At 40.5% G+C, this 15,917-nt stretch overlaps 1 protein-coding gene across 16 annotated transcripts in view; it reads left to right on the top strand.

Annotated features, from left to right (window-relative positions):
• Nucleotides 1–15,917, top strand: part of ELAVL4 (ELAV like RNA binding protein 4) — a 139,968-nt gene that overhangs the window by 78,641 nt on the left and 45,410 nt on the right. For 10 of the 16 annotated variants that reach the window (XM_070248032.1, XM_023630234.2, XM_070248011.1 and 7 more), the window contains exon 2: nt 10,943–11,183. In XM_070248032.1, coding sequence (XP_070104133.1) covers nt 10,943–11,183 — 241 coding nt within the window. Of the gene's footprint in view, nt 1–8,058; nt 8,146–10,942; nt 11,184–15,917 lie in introns of all 16 variants that reach the window. The other 6 variants (XM_070248050.1, XM_070248020.1, XM_070248041.1 and 3 more) reach the window with 1 other exon arrangement.

Below are 15,917 nucleotides of genomic sequence, written 5' to 3'. Positions count from 1 at the left end.
CTTTCACTCTCTGATCCAGGGAATGGTTTTCTTATAAATCATCTTCTCTCCTTGCTGTCCTCGTGAAGGTTGCTGCCAGGCAGTGAGGCACACTTAGTCTGTAACCTTGCTAATACACAGTGATTTAGGTGAAGGGGAGACCGAATCAGAGACTGTTTCAAGAAATGCGATTTTTATTCCTTTGGGCTCCCGTGTGTCCTCTAATGTAGAACAAACAGAGTGTGGCCAAGGAGAGATCCTGCAGGACGGCTCTGGGAAGGAAATGGAATCATTTTTAATACAGTGGCTCCAAACTGGTTTGACGGATTTGACATTATCTTTCTTTTTTAAAAAACTTCCTTTCAGGTTATAAAACTGGTGTATTTTCATTGTGAAACAAAAACCTTGGAAAATAAAGATAGTGACAAGTGTAACAATCACTATAATTCTACCGTTATTGTTAGCATTTTTATTTGTCCCTCCTACTCTCTGCATGTTTATATAATTGAGATAATCAATTTTTTATTTCACTTTTTTCTACATTGATCATACACATTTTCTCATGTTATAAACACCCATTATAAACATAATTTTAACAGTTGCAGAATACTGTATTGTAAAACTATCCCCTTGTTGGGCCCATAGGTTGTTTCTATTTTTTCACTCTTCTAGATACACTTTTCTTAATATACCCTACTGTGCATACTTTCACTCTACAGTATTTTGGCTTCTTTTCTGAGCTTCAGAATGGATCATTGGGTCCAAGAATATGAACATAACTTTAGAAAGGTTGTGTCAATTTCTATTTCCACCAACAGTGATGAGCGAGACTATTTCATGGCACCTTAAAGCTTGACAGTTGCAAACCTTGAATCTCTATGTTCTCTGTAAACATCTTGTCCACAAATAATTCAAAGACACACTTCTCCCAGCCCAGGCCTGCCTTCTCACCAGCACTGACTGGGGAGAGTTCAATTTTACTTGCGCCCATCTGCCTTCTCAGAGGGTGTCCAGGAGGAATGGTAGTCATAGTTTGAAGGATAAAGTCCTCTTATCAGGCCATGAGGTCGTTTTTTTCTAATGTTTCTTCCTTATTTAAAAAAAAAAAAAAGGAAGGAAGTGAGTGAAGGAGGAAACTAAAAATAAAATTTCGAATGTGATAAAGTAATTTTCAAGTTTGGAACTACACTATCAGAATGATGTTCAGGATCTTTTCGCTAATGAACATGTAGATTGTTCATGTGTGAATTGTTCTGTGTGAATTGTCCATGGGTCTAATTTACCATGGCCACTTATATATACTTTGAGGTTCTAAGAACCATTTTGTTCACTCAGTATCTTCAGCTTCCGAATAACCCCAAATAACCTCTCTCCTTTGAATTGCACAATTGGAAAAGCCATTGGCCTGATGCAATTCCTCGAACAAAGAGAAGGTTGCTCTGTGCAGATTTTTCTAGATACTAACTCCGTCTGCTCCCTTTCACTCTCTTCCCTCTTTCCACCCCAGCTGTGTTAAGAAAACAAGTGTTAATTTTCAAAATAAAAAATACTTTTATGTAGATTTCTGAAGAATTTAATCAGAGTGTGCATAAAACTTAAATTCACAGATGTGACCCGATGCTATATCCATGATACAGATACAGAATAACACACTTGTTTACAGCTGAATCTCAGTGAGTTTGCTCACACTTTGAACCACTAGCCAGGCATTTTATAAGTATACAATATTTATGTTTACATGAACTGTGCCATTGGCTGTTGTTTATGCATTTAATCAGAAGATAAATCTGACTTAATAAGTGTGGGCAGTTTTACAAATGATTCATTAATGTTCTTTGTATGGAAGATGAAAATAATGTATTTACCATCACAACTGGTTCCCATCCCAACAGGTATCTGTAGCTTATTATTAGGCATTTTGGTTATTTTGCCCACATTAAACATTTAGAGTTGGGCTTAGGGGGTAGGATGGGAAAGGAATTGTTTTCCAACTGATTTTTTTATTGGAGTTAATATTTTGCAGGAAGCCTGAGAGCTTGCCCACAAAATTGTATTTATATTAAAATAAAATCTTGTCATTTTCAAATATGCCTTTAACAAAGAAAGCTTATTGAAAGTTTGAGATTGTATTTAATTGGCCATTTTGGAAAAGAGGACTGAATTGAGGGGATGGTGGTGAAGGAAAAGTTTCCTCGTCTTTATAATGAACTAGATGATAAAACCATCCCTCAGCTCTGGAGAGTTTGCTGTAAAAGTCTGTTAAAACCAAACACCCAGGGGTTTTACCAGGACTGCCCCGGGATGGGCACGCCAGGAAATCATCGTAGGCCCAAAGTGAAGCCCTGAAGAAACACTGTAAGATATAAAGAAGGCCAGTATTTATTTAGGAGGAGAAATGTGTGTGATGTATCTGGGGAAGAAGATTATAAACTTGGATTTCTGTGAATTTGAGAATAATACCTAAGAGAAATTAAATTTTGATTATGCTTTTCATATCCAGGCTGGCCCTGCTATTTTAAGTATTAATGCTTCTTGTTCTCTCTGGTGGCTGCTGATTCTTTAAAAGCCCTGCTCCCACCCCGAGCGTACTTTTGGCATGCCTGGTGGTCGTCTCCAGTGAAGAAGGCGCTGTTTCAAAGGAGGTGTGCTGCAAGCTTACCTCAGTGTTACAGACAGACATTTGTTTAGGACGTAAAAGCATTTAGACTGGAAACAGGACTGTCAGTTCCGTATCAGAACGCCGTGGACTGTCAGTTCCGTATCAGAACGCTGTCAGACTAGTCTGTGTGTATTTCATTTATGTGCTTTTGGTGAGGAGGGGGAGTCATCAGAGAAACTCTGGAGGGAATTGCTTAAAAGAAAAGGGGTGCATACAAGTGATTTTAATTAGTTATTTGTTTACCTGTCCTCCTCTTCCATCCTCCCAACTTGAATCCTCTAAGGGCAGGGACCAAATTATTTTTGTTTCCCCAATTCCTAGAACAATGCCTTGGTCTATAATAGCATTCAGTAACTTGTATTGAATTGAATACACTTGTTTTAAGGATATGCCGAGAATTTATCACCACATAACTTCCTAGAGTAAATAGGTCTTTCAGGTTATTTGTGCATCTGCCCAAAGGTATTATTAAACTGTCAGCATGTTTTTCCCCAGTTGGAATAAAAGATTTTTTTTCTGGAGTTTTCTAGTTCTCTAACAGCAGAATCTACAGAAACTTGGTACAAATGGTTTTGGGGGACATGAGTGTAGTCTTCAGCCAGCTTCCCCTGGTGCACGGGCCTCTGTGAGTCCTCACCTGTAATTTGGTTGTGGGGCAGGGGAGGTAGTGGGTGTGGATATTCCCCAATTCTCTTTTCCTAGAGTGATCGGGTCATCAATCACAGCCCCTCCTCTTGGGCCCCGTTAATAATGTGTATCTCCTTCCCAGTTGAATCATAACCGGGAAAGCATTGCATTTAGAAAAGAATATTAATCTGAAGGGACTTGAGAAAATTAAAGCCTCTTGAAAAGGAAGGGAGAGTATGGATTTTATGAGTTGATGGACGAACCTTTAAGGAAATATGAAATTAGGGAGTGGAAGGACATTTTTAGGATCTTTCAAGGAGCAAGAAGAGAAGAGAGGAATTATTCCTGAAAATCATATCTGTCCTCAGGAGCACAGAGCCTGCTGTGTAATTTTCTAACTTTGGGGATTTGTTTTTCAGGCTTTTGAAAGGCAGGTGAGATGCGGTGGTCTGGGCTGCTCCACCAGAGTCTAACATACTGTGTGTCAGAATTTCATGAGGGTTAAGTGGGAAATGCCTACAAAGAGAATTAGGACTTTTATTTTTGTTCTCATGAATAATTTAAAGCTGTTTCTTTAATCGTTGGATTCAGTGACTGCCCTTGGTAAACATTATTCTTCATGCTCCTGGGAGCATTTGTTCTCTTACATAAGGGTTAGCCTTTATACATAAATTTTCAAAAGTCCTTCCAACATAGTAAAAGAAGATACCTTTAAATACTCCTTAAAATATTTAATAAAATACATTCATGTGTCGCAGATGCACACACCTGAGAAATGTTTGTAATCAGTACATTCCTTTAGCATCTTTCTAGTTTCCAGGAATGCTGACATTTGAACAGTGCTGAAAGTAGAGGGGAGAATATTTGGAAAAGAACTGTCATATTCCTGTGACCTTCTTAGGTTCATTTCTCTTGATCCTTTTGCCTGAAAAACAGAAGCTGAGGACTGCCCTGTGATGGAAGCACAAGGGCCCTGCCCTGGGCTCTTGGATGGTGAATGACACTAGTGAGTTCTGCATTAGCGCAGGTTCCTGTAATGTAAAGTTGTAACCTTTTATTTGCCTCATAAAGTAAATCCTCAAAGTGTAAACCAGGTTTAGATATGTAGATGCAAGACCATACGCTTGATTGTCAGGCTGCCATTTTTATGGAAAATATTGGAGCTGAGGCCACATCATGGTGTGGTGTGGCTGACGGAAATTAGTGAGGGGGCTTTGGTAGGACCTCTGATGTGGCTCTCCGGGGCCCAGGACAATGCCTGTCCTCAGTTGTGAGGAGGACCAGCCCTATAACTCTAGCCTGACTTCTCCCAAACTTGAGCAAAGGAAAGAAAGCCTGTGAAGAGTGGGAGACAGAGGGAGCTGTTAGGAATTCATAAGCTGATGGAAGAAATATTAAAGGAGGCTTTAAGTATGTTTTTAGAATAGTCTTGCTTAATACACTTAAAGGACTTTCTGACCACAGGATGTGTATGCTCTCTCCTCTGACATCTGAACCCTTCAGCAATAAATATTTGTTTGGTTAATGAATGAATGAATTCTGAGAGCAAGAAATTATATGAAAAGAGTGATTTGGGAAGGAAGGGAAGTTTTTGCCCTCTGATTATATTGCTACTCTCAGAATCAATTGGAGGATTTCAATCTGGAGACGAAAGATTGGCTTTAGTTTATGTAAAATGTTGTGTGTGTACATTTTTCTAGGGAGAAAGAGCAAAGGCGTTTAACAGATTCTCTATGTGGGTCCATATCAGCCAAAGATTCAGCCCTCCTACATGAATGAGTGCCTCTTAAATCTGCATTCAAAATAATATGTAAGTGTACGCCTTGCATATAATAGGTACTCAATAAGTGTTCTGTCCTCTTTTGTTATACATAGAATGGGGATGACATTAATACCTTGTTGGCTTGTACTTCGCAGGGTTGTTTGAGGGATCTAGTGAACACTATTAGACATGCAAGGACATTCATTCATTCCATAGTCCTTTATCTAGAACCCACCAGTTGTCAGGCCCTGTTCCACATGTAAGAGATACTATAATAAACAAAACAGATGTGGTTTCTGTGCCACAGAGCTCAGAGTTCAGGTCCCATTTTTTGTGAACTGTACAGTGCTATACTCAGAAAAGTATGGAGGTAGACACATCTCCACACCTCTATTCAAGTACATTTCTGTGATATGGCCACCCCTCACTCCCTCCCTGAACAGAAGGAGAAGTAAACCCTCTCTCAAATGGCCACATCCGCATTGTCACAAGAGTACTCAAGTGAGGTAATCTGTAGACCTGGGCTCAAGTCCCATCTCTGTCTCTAACCAGCAGTGTGACCTTGGGCAAGTCATTTCCCCTTTTCTGGTCCTCAGTTTCCGCATCATTGAAATTATGGGGTTGGGCTCTGTGGTCCCTAATGTTCTCTCATATCTGTCATGCATCCACACTGTGGGCCAGTGAAGGCCAGCTCTTTGTCTTTATTATCTCTGTATCCCCAGGGCCTAGCACAGTGTCTGGCATGCCAGGGCTCCATCTCTGTTTGTCTAACATACCTAGAGATCTAGCCATGATGGAAACAAACCCTTTTCTATGTGAGTATAACCTGGCATATCTAGGAAGTAGTGTTACAGATACCTTGGGTGGATGAGAGTGAGACATGCGATTGAACAGGTAGTTAGACCAGTGGGAAGGACTCAGGATTGTGACTAGGGAGATGCCACGAAGGGCAGAGAGGATTGGCTCTTTTCTTCAGGAGCACCCTGAGAAAGAGGCTGACCCAGCCTCCACTTCTTACCTCCCCTCCACAGAAATAAACGACCCTGAGTGATGATCCAGCAGCTGCGTGTCTGAGGCCTTTCCTCTTGCTTTTGTTGTATATTTTGCAGAAAAGAGTAGTGGGAGGGGGGAGGTTAATGCGTTGAGTGTGAGTAATTAGTCATTCAAACCATCGACATTTACAATGACAGGATTTGAGTGCCTACATTATTGTGCTCTGCTTTAATAGTTTATCCCTGAAATTTTCTGCCTGTATAATGTTTCTTAAAATATATCACAGGAACATAAAAGATTTAATGCAGTGCTTTGTACAACCATTAGAGTTTGAAGTCAACTGAACCTCCTCAATGCTCTATCCTGGTTGCAGGCTGTAACCCTGTTCCTCATTGCCGTTTGGAAGAGGAAAGGAGGGCAAGTCAGGGGTTTGGAACCTGGTCAGCTGCAAAGCTGGCTGTGAGACCCACACACAATGTTTCATTAAAGTACATATGCAAACTTGAGTAACTGATATATTTATTTGCAATGAAAATTGTGCTGTTAGAATATTAAAGCCTTAGCCTGGGGAAGCAAGTGTTCTGATTTTGCCGAGCTGGTCTCTGCCCTTATTGGAGGATATGCTTCTCACCAACACACGTTTACCTATGGTCTGATTCCCAAGTAGAGATTAAAGATGTCCTCTTGTTAATATCTATCATGTAACCTTAAAATGCTGTAGTTTCATGTTCTTGGGTTCAGTATCTATATCTTGGCAACCTGTCTTATTTTCCAAGTCATGTTTTAAAATCCTCTTGGTTCACTTGTGTGTCAGATATGATTCTGACATTTTACGTTTCTGATTCTTTTTTTAAGCCTGTCTGGCATCCTGGGATGCATCATTAAGACCAGTGAGGGGTCTTATTATGTGATGTATATTAGCACATTTGCAAGTGTTTCTCAGCTTTCAGACTGTACATTTTTATTGAGAAAGTTGTATGTGTGTGCATGTGTGTTTCTTCATCATTTCTTTCTGAATACTCAAAAGGATAACTGTGTAGTGTGTGCACAGAGCAAAGAGAGCTCTGTCTCCATCAGACGAGAATGACTTGACCTAATTTATAGGTTTAGTCAGTTGAAGCAGCTCAGGACTGAACATTACATCTCATGGCTCCTTTTTGAAGGTTTGGACCCAATTAGGGTTGTCTGGTCTGCAGGTAGGGCTCAACTCCAGGAGTCAACATAAATTTGGAAATCCACATAGGATGTAAGGAGATCCAGAAAGCTGATTAGGGAACTGAACTTACTTTGCTGCAGGCTTGATACTTCCTAAGCCTTTCTGGAGCAGGGAGACCTGTGAGATGTTCATGTGGACAAGGCCTGGCTTTCATGTGTGTCTGAAACAAAAGATGAACCTGGCTATCAGGTGACCTTTAACAGTCTTGTTCCCACAGAATTTCAGCATGCTTAGGTATGACTTATGTTTTTCTTCGTACTCCATCATTAACACCCAAAAAGCTGCCTCAGTGCTGGATGTTTTCTAGGTGTTTGTGGGGAAGCTGTGAGAAGGGTCACCTGAGAAAGGTGGAGAGCAGGGAAGGTGTTCTATAGATTGTGGGACTGGCTTTTTTGCTATTAAATCAAAATGTAGTAGTTGGGCAGCTCTGTGGTTCTGCTAGCTGAGCCTCCTGAATTGGATAAATTCTAGTTTTCAAGTTCCTTATTGAGTTGGCAGTGCTCCTTGTGTTTGTTGCCTGGACACCTGACTCAGTGAGGCAGTGAGACGACACGGCAAGGAGGCACTGCACAGACCCCGGAGGCCGACGGCTCGGCAGAGCAGAAACCTGCCTCCCAGCCTGGAGCTGTGGTGCTCTGCAGCATCATCGCTATTAGCATGACCCCCTCCCCTGGGCACATCTCCCTCCTTTTTCCTGGACCCTTGCCTCAGGGCAGAGCAGCTGAATACACTTTGCTGGGTGCAATTTCTGTCAGTGCTGAGGAGAGCTTGCTTAAGATTTTTCTCAGAAGCTCTTTGCTTTCTCCTTGCTGTCTGGACCAGCCTTCCAGAATCCCGCTGTTGACCTGAAGCCAAGAAGAAAGTTCTGGTGATGTGATAAGTGGAGCCACTTAAGTTACTTACATGACGGTAAAGAATCTTAGAAGCTCCCCACCTTCCTCCATCTGCCTTATTTATGTGACTTCTCTTGAGACTTTTTTTTTTGGTTTCATTTCTCATTTGTGATCATCAGAGGAAACAATTAGAGTAACACCTATGTAGGGTGTGAGGAGAAATAATAGGTATGACGCCCTTAGGCATTTTATGTTCTGGGCATTTAATAAATATATTAACATATAGTAATATATATAACAAATATGTATGCTCTCTCATTCTAAAGATAACCCTGCGTGATAGGCTTTATTCCAGTTTACAAAGAGGAAACTGAGACTGAGTCTTAAAGTAACCTGCCTGAGATCACGCAGCTAATAAGTGGTAGAACTAGAATTCTAAGTCAGCCTTGATTAAAAAAACTCATTCCATTTTTACTGTACTGCTCTGCTTTAGATGAGAAAATAAGCAGAAAACAAAGTCAGTCTCTGAATGTGGATGAGGATGTGCAGCAACAGAAACTTTCGTTCTCTGCTGGTGGGAGTGCAGATTGATAACAGCCAGTTAGAAAAACCATTGACGGTCTCTCCCAAAGCTGACCATACGTATACCCTATGACCCACAAATAGACTCTCAGGAACATTCCCAATAGAAATATGTGTGTATGTACACCAGAAGACATGTACGTAATGCTCAGAGCAGCATTATCTATAATAGTTAAACACTAGAAACAACCCACATGTTCATCCACAGTAGAAGAGAGAAATAACATGTGATATTTTCAAACAATGGAATTTTCCACAGCAGTGGAGAACAACCACCTACCACCACATCTAACAACATGGATGATACCCAGACATAATGTGTGAAAAGACATAAAATAGTGTGTATTGTGTGATTCCATGTACATAAATTCAAAAACAGATAAATCTATGGATCAGAAGTCAGAAGAAGTTACCTTTGGTGTGGTGTGAGAAGGTGGGGACATGAGACAGACTTTTGGGGGGCTAGTCATGTTCTATATCATGGTCTGAAAGGTTGTTACTCAAGTGTGAGTTGTGTTCACTTTGTAAACATTCCTTGAGTTGTACCCTTAAGATCTGTACACTTTACTACATGTATATTATATAAAAATGCTTATCCCCCAAAAATTCTCTGAGCAGCCAAATAGTTATAATAATGGAAGCGACTAGCTATCAGATGATGTCTATTAAGCCTTGATTTCCTCATCTCTAAAATGTAGAGGATATTAGAATGTGCTTCATTGCCTTCTCGTGAGGAGTCAGTCAGAGACGTCACATCAGGTGATTGGCGTCAGAGTGACTTTAATAAATGTCAATGGTTGTGGATATGTTGCCACCACTATTCAGGTGCTTTACATACATCATGTCACCAGATCCTTTTTACCATCTTGTAAGGCAGGTGACATTGTTCCCATTTTTGAAATGAGGAAAACAGACTCCTAGAGTTTAAGTCTCTTACCCAAGGTCACACAACTAGTGAAATGGAGAACGTGATTCCATTTCCAGGGAGTTGATCAATTTCAGAGGAGACTTAGCCATATCCTGAAGGACGAGTAAGGGGTGGTGATAGGAAAGAATGGAAAAATGGGACAGATAAGTTGCATTTGGGGTCAGGAAAACTGGGTACAGGCCCAGACTCTGCCCCACTTTCCTGTGATGACAAAGAAGTTGTTGAATGTCTCTGGAATTCATCTCAAACATGAGAGTTTTGAACTAGATTTTATTGCCCTACATGCCTTCTGGTTGTGCAATTTTGTGATTCTCCATGTTTGTCATACTATACAGGGCATCTTCATGACCTGACTCCATGAGCTTAAACCCATTTTCCATATAAAACCTTATTCTAGCATCATCTTCTCAGTACTTTCCCCAAATCTCCATATCCTATAAGCAGGTTTAATTGCCCCTGCACTACATGCCTGTTATCCTGTTGTAAGCTGTTTGCTTGTCTGTGTCCCCTGTAGACTATAAGCTCCTTGAAAGTAGAGACTAAGACTTATTCATCTCTTTATTGCCATGCATGCTGCCTGGAACAGTTCACACATTTCTGGAAATGTTTGTTTAATTAACTATTTAATTCCAGAAAAAGTCCTTTTTGAGTAACGTGTGAGAGGACAGCATCAGTCTGTGCTGGACTTGAGGTGGAGACCTAGGGAGAACTTTTCCTTCATGTTTTTTATTTTATTAGAGGTCCAGGAGAAACAGTAACAGCATGGCTGGAGAGAAAAATCATGAGAAGACATTGTAGCTCCCCTCATGCACTTATGAAATCTGAAGTTTGATCAGTGATTAAACATCGGTGAAAACCTAAACTCTTCCCATATGGAACAGCCGCACTTAATTTAATGTCATTTTACTTTATGAGATAGTTAATAAACAGGTACTGTATTTGATCTTGTGAGCATAGCCCTCTATATTTAGCTTTTTCAGCTTTAATGGAACTATAATTTTAATCATGATTATTACTTTACATTTTAATTATAATTTGGTGTGGCTTAAGTATACATTTCTGAGAGTGATTGTGTAATGAAAACAGGAATTAGCTTTTCATTAACAAAATAATGGGAGAGTTCCCACTGCACTCTAGTCTGTTCAAAATCTATGGGCTGGCCTAAAAATAGCAAGGGGAGTTTAGCATTTTGGTTAAAAACATGCTTCTAAATTGGCTGTGTTCACAACCCTGTCTCTTTTGCTCCATCTTGCTTTCTCTTGTTCTCTTTCTTTTCAAAAAATAAAATAAAATCTTGAAAGAGACTTAATCGTGTCTTTGAGATTTCAAAAGGCTTATTTTTATTCTTCTTATTTTTGTTTAGATAATTAGCACCATGGAGCCTCAGGTGTCAAATGGCCCGACATCCAGTACAAGCAATGGACCCTCCAGCAACAATAGAAACTGTCCTTCTCCCATGCAGACAGGGGCGGCCACAGATGACAGCAAAACCAACCTCATAGTCAACTATTTACCCCAGAATATGACCCAAGAGGAGTTCAGGAGTCTCTTTGGGAGCATTGGTGAAATAGAATCCTGCAAACTCGTGAGAGACAAAATTACAGGTATGCCCTTCTTCAATATTCTAGACTTTGGATTCACAGCCACTTTGTTCCATTAGATGTGCAGACCTTAGTGGAAATGCACATGCATGGTGATGCATCCGAGTGTCACAACGTGTGTCCTGCATTCAAGGAGGGCGTGGGTACACAAAAGTTATAAACTCATGCATGTGTGTATACTACATAAAACCATATTGTGGATCATTAGGACTGGGAAGCAGGTGAAGATTTTGGAGCTTCCTCAGCTTTCCCTTATGTTAAATAATCCTTTGGTTTTATCCTGTTTTCTTCTTAATCAGCCACCCCTTCCCCTTGTTCTTTACTTCTCAGTTCTGCCCTCCACCCTCTCTATACTCCATGCTAGTTTTTATCTATTTATTCCTTTCATCTCAAACGTTTGGTTTGTGTGTGTCCAGTGTTCTCCCATGTGTCTGAGACAGTGTTTTAAAGGGGGCCATTGTGGACTGGGGAACGAGGTCACAACTGCCCATTGTCCCTGGGGAGAAATAGGCCCTAAGGATAGTAGATTATTCTGGCATAAAACTACTCTGCCCTAGGAGGGAGATGCTTAATGAAGATCTGTATTTGAGGTATTTTACTTTATTTTATTTGTTTGTTTGTTTTGAAGATACTCTTTGAGAAGTCAGAGACTTTTTACTTGGAAGCAAAACAATACCCTGTACAACTTCAATACTTGAGATTTTTAGGTTCTGATTTTTTCCTAATTGACAACCATTCATTGAGGACCTACTGTTTGCCAGATGCAGACACTATAATTCTTTGATGGGAAGTTTCCCTGTAATCTTTTTGGAAGTGAGAATATTTTCTTAGAAAAATATTGGACTATGACATGACAGCAGTGAGGCTGCTGTGCTCTGACACTCCACTTCTAGAATCATTCACTCTCAACTTCAAGGATTTGTCATTTTTGAGTGTTGACTTTTGTCTCCCTTTCTCTGGATAGTTTAATTGGTGAGCAACTGGTTTATATAAGAAAAAGGAAACTCTATAATTAAAATAGGGAGATACATCATCTTGACTTTAAATCAGAGAATGCAATGTATATGTGTGCACACACGTAGCTATATATATTCTCCAGTTCTTCTAATTCACTTGTAAATTTGTCCCCCATATAATTGAAGTACTTTGCAACATCATGAAACTGAAATAACTGTTGACAATGTAAGTCACATAACCCCTCCAAACAAAATTTCCTTGTCTGTAAAATTCTCACAGGACTTATTGTGACGGTTAAATGAGAGACTAGATATATACTGCCTAGCACAATGCCTATTGCATAGCGGTCTCTCAATAATTGGGGGATATTATTATAGATTCAGTTAGTATGTTTCAAGGAGAGTGGCTAGAATAGAGAAATTTTATCAAAGTCTCTCCAAATAGGGCCGGGGCTTTGATGATCTTGTCCCAGAGCACTGATCATCCATCCTTTAATGGAATTGCTTATGCTCTCAGAAAGCCAATGTTTAGACTCCTGAATAATCTTTATATAATAGGATGATAATTCAAACCAAATTAAAACCAGTTAACCATATGATTCTTCCGCCCACTGCTCTATAGAAAATGTATTTTTGGTGTAGCCTTACCTTCTAAATAGGGACTCTGCCAGCTATATTAGTGAATATTATTAATCACCTTTTCAAAAGAGTTTCCTTAGAACTGTAGTGAGGTTTTTGAGAACTACTGATTCATGGTGTTGTTCCTTGTTTTCTAAAGACACATGTTTAAACAAGCAGATTCCTTTACTGAAAGAATGCTAATTTGGTAGTTCACCGAGTGGATTTGAATAGGAGTGACAGCTTCGAAGACAGCCTTTAATTTGGTATACAAAACCAAAATTGTCAACTTTGGTTTGTTTAGCACCCTCTCCAGCACAAGCAGAGACATACAGTAGCATCTGAGCTTAAAGAAGAAGCTTAAGGGTTGAAGGCAGAAATACAGTTCAGGCATAAATTTATAATTATGCATTTTTTTTAAATTCAGGCGAAAAAAAAAAGAATTTTATTTGCAGAGAACTTATGGGAATGAGGCAAGGAAATATAGAGAGACCAGAGATATTTGCCCTCATTTCGTAGCAGTGTTTAATAAAAGTAGAACTTGTGGTTGTAAAGAGTGCTTATTAAATTCTTCATTTACACCACCTAATTAATTCTAGCATTTTAAATTAACAGTGAAACTGGTCCCTGCTGTACCATTCCATAGTTGCAGCATATTTCCTCCATCCACCCGTTGTTCAGGTTTAATTGGCTACGCTAAAAGTCAGAGAAGGAGGGAGAGATAGGGCTGTGGGGAGGCGGAGAAGGAGTGGGAATCGCTCTAATGGAAGACCCTCGGAGGCCTGCATTTGGGGTTCCGTGATAACACAGGCTGGGAGAGGTGAAGCATCACACGAGGCGACTTGAAAGGCTGCTGCTGATGGTTCAGAAGTCAGGGTAAATGACATCATGGGTATTTTTGTTGCCCTGATTTTTAACATCCCAGTCCCCCCGTTTCCTCTAACACCTCCTACAGATCTCAATGCATCTCTATCCTGTGAAGTTTATAAGGAGTTCTAGATATCCAGTGGGAGGACTGGGGGGGTGGGAAGTGGCAAAGAGATAAGAATTCAAGATTAAGATTTTGCAGCCCAAACCACTCCCTAAGAGAATGTAATAGATTCCCTTAGAAGGTTCTGGCTTATAAAATTAAGAGAGAGAGACAGCGAGAGAGCGAGGGGCTCTTTGTTGATGGTGTTGCCCGTAGGTTGGATTGACTCCTGGCTGTGGATTGTCAATGAATTCACCATTTGAGAACACAGGGAGGAAATTTGGGTGTGGACGTAAGGGTTGTGGTGCTAAGGACGTAATTGCTATCATTTATCAAATACTTTATGCCAGGTCCTTTCTGAGTGCTGGACATCCCTTATTTCATTTAACGCTGGGAAGAGCCTCCATTTTCTTAGGTGAGGACATGGAAGCTTAGTGAGGTGAAGTTCCCCAGGCAGCACAGTTCTTAGCAGGTGGTGGAGCTGGGATTCACTCCCTGGTTTCCCGCAGCGTGATCTCACATGGAAGCATGTGCGGGGTGCCCCTGCCTGTGTTAAGTGAAGATCCCTGCCTCACCCTCGCCCCCTAACCCAGTGAAACATTGTGTTCCTCTGAGAGGTGGTTGCTAGCCACCCTCTTGAGAGTCAGTCTAATGCACCCTGGCTTTAAACAAGACTCCTGTGTATAACGGGAGGCAAAGATAACAATATTTATCATCCTCTGGAATACAACTCAGCCTTCAGAGTGGAGCCAAATTTACTGAAAGGGCCAGGTTTAAGATCCCCTTACAATGATTTTGGACATCTCTGTTACTTATCTTCTCAGAGATAGTAGATTTTCTTTTTCCAAGTGGGAAAGGACACTGATCAGGATAATCTAGGTACCAGGGAGAGAAAACATGCCCCAAGTTGCTTTTGTATGCAGCTGTGGACATGTGATGGCACTGGAAGCCATGTCCTTTATTTTTCTCCTTCATCCACCTGCAGCCTCTGCTGCTGGAGAGAAAGGGAAGTGGCATGTGGTCCGCAAGGACTCGGGCAATGTAAAAACTCAGGCAAAGAACACCAAACCGCTGGTAGAAATTATATTAATCCCATGGACCACAGAGAATTAAAGTAGTTTCTTATTTTTTATTTTGTTGCCTTTTTGTGTTTCAGCCTTTGATACTGCATTATTGAATCCAGGTTTCTAGCTGATCAGTGTTTTAGGGGAAGAAACATATGTCTTAGCCAAGATGGAGTTAGGTGGCTCGGGGTATGTCTTAAAGCCAGCAGCACTGGAATGGTAAATTACATTTTATAATTGTCTATCTTAATATCACCCCTCTCCAAAAGGAATAGGGAAAGGATAAAAAAAAAAGTCTCCAGAAATAAATCATTTTACAACAAACAGTTTTGATCGGCCTATCTAGATTGTGTGATTATTGGCATCATGGTAATAAAAAAGAATTATATTCTTGCTTGATGTCACTCTCTGTGTGCCCTTGCAGTGTAGTTTTTAAGAGTAGTCTTCTTTCCATTTCAGGCAAGTGAGAGCTCTGAAGGGGAAGGGGGGTAGGGGAGTTTGAGGATAGGGTGGTCAAAACTGAATGTTATGGATTATAAACTGAATATATGGAGTGACCGGTATAAGGACAGACTAGAAGGGCCATGGATGGTTGGCAAATGGTGGGGTCTGCATTAGCTGGAGCTATTGAGGGAGGTTTGAAAGATGTGAGGATTTAGGGGTTAGGATTTAGGTAGAGGGAAGGAAAGCAAAGGAAGAAAGCTAAAATTCCAGTCTAAGAACAAAAGCCTTTTTTATTCCTATGCACTTTGGACAAAGGCAGTAGAGCTGGGCCGTGCCTCTCTGGAAGCAGTGTCTGATATAAAGCAGCATTGCCAAATGAAGTCACGCAAACCAAAAATTGTCAGTCAGAGTCGCACCCCAACAGACAAAGTCAGCGTTTCCTGAACCCCATCTCGTCATTTCTTCCTGTAACACGTCTTTGGCTTCATTAATAATATCATTCGGTGGAAAAAGCAGAACAAGGCAAAAAAGACCCTTCACTACTGTGGACATCAGGGTGAATACTTTGCGACCACCTTTGTATATGGAATCACGTCTCTAATTAAAGGAACCAACTCAGTTTTGATTCAGTGGCACTGGGTAACTTCTGTTCTTGCTTGGATTTGTGAAAGTGCTAATAATCCTG

This window comes from Equus caballus, chromosome 2 (genome assembly GCF_041296265.1).
Source record: "Equus caballus isolate H_3958 breed thoroughbred chromosome 2, TB-T2T, whole genome shotgun sequence".
NCBI classification, from domain to species: domain Eukaryota; kingdom Metazoa; phylum Chordata; class Mammalia; order Perissodactyla; family Equidae; genus Equus; species Equus caballus.
This window is presented reverse-complemented; position numbering and strand designations above follow the sequence as displayed.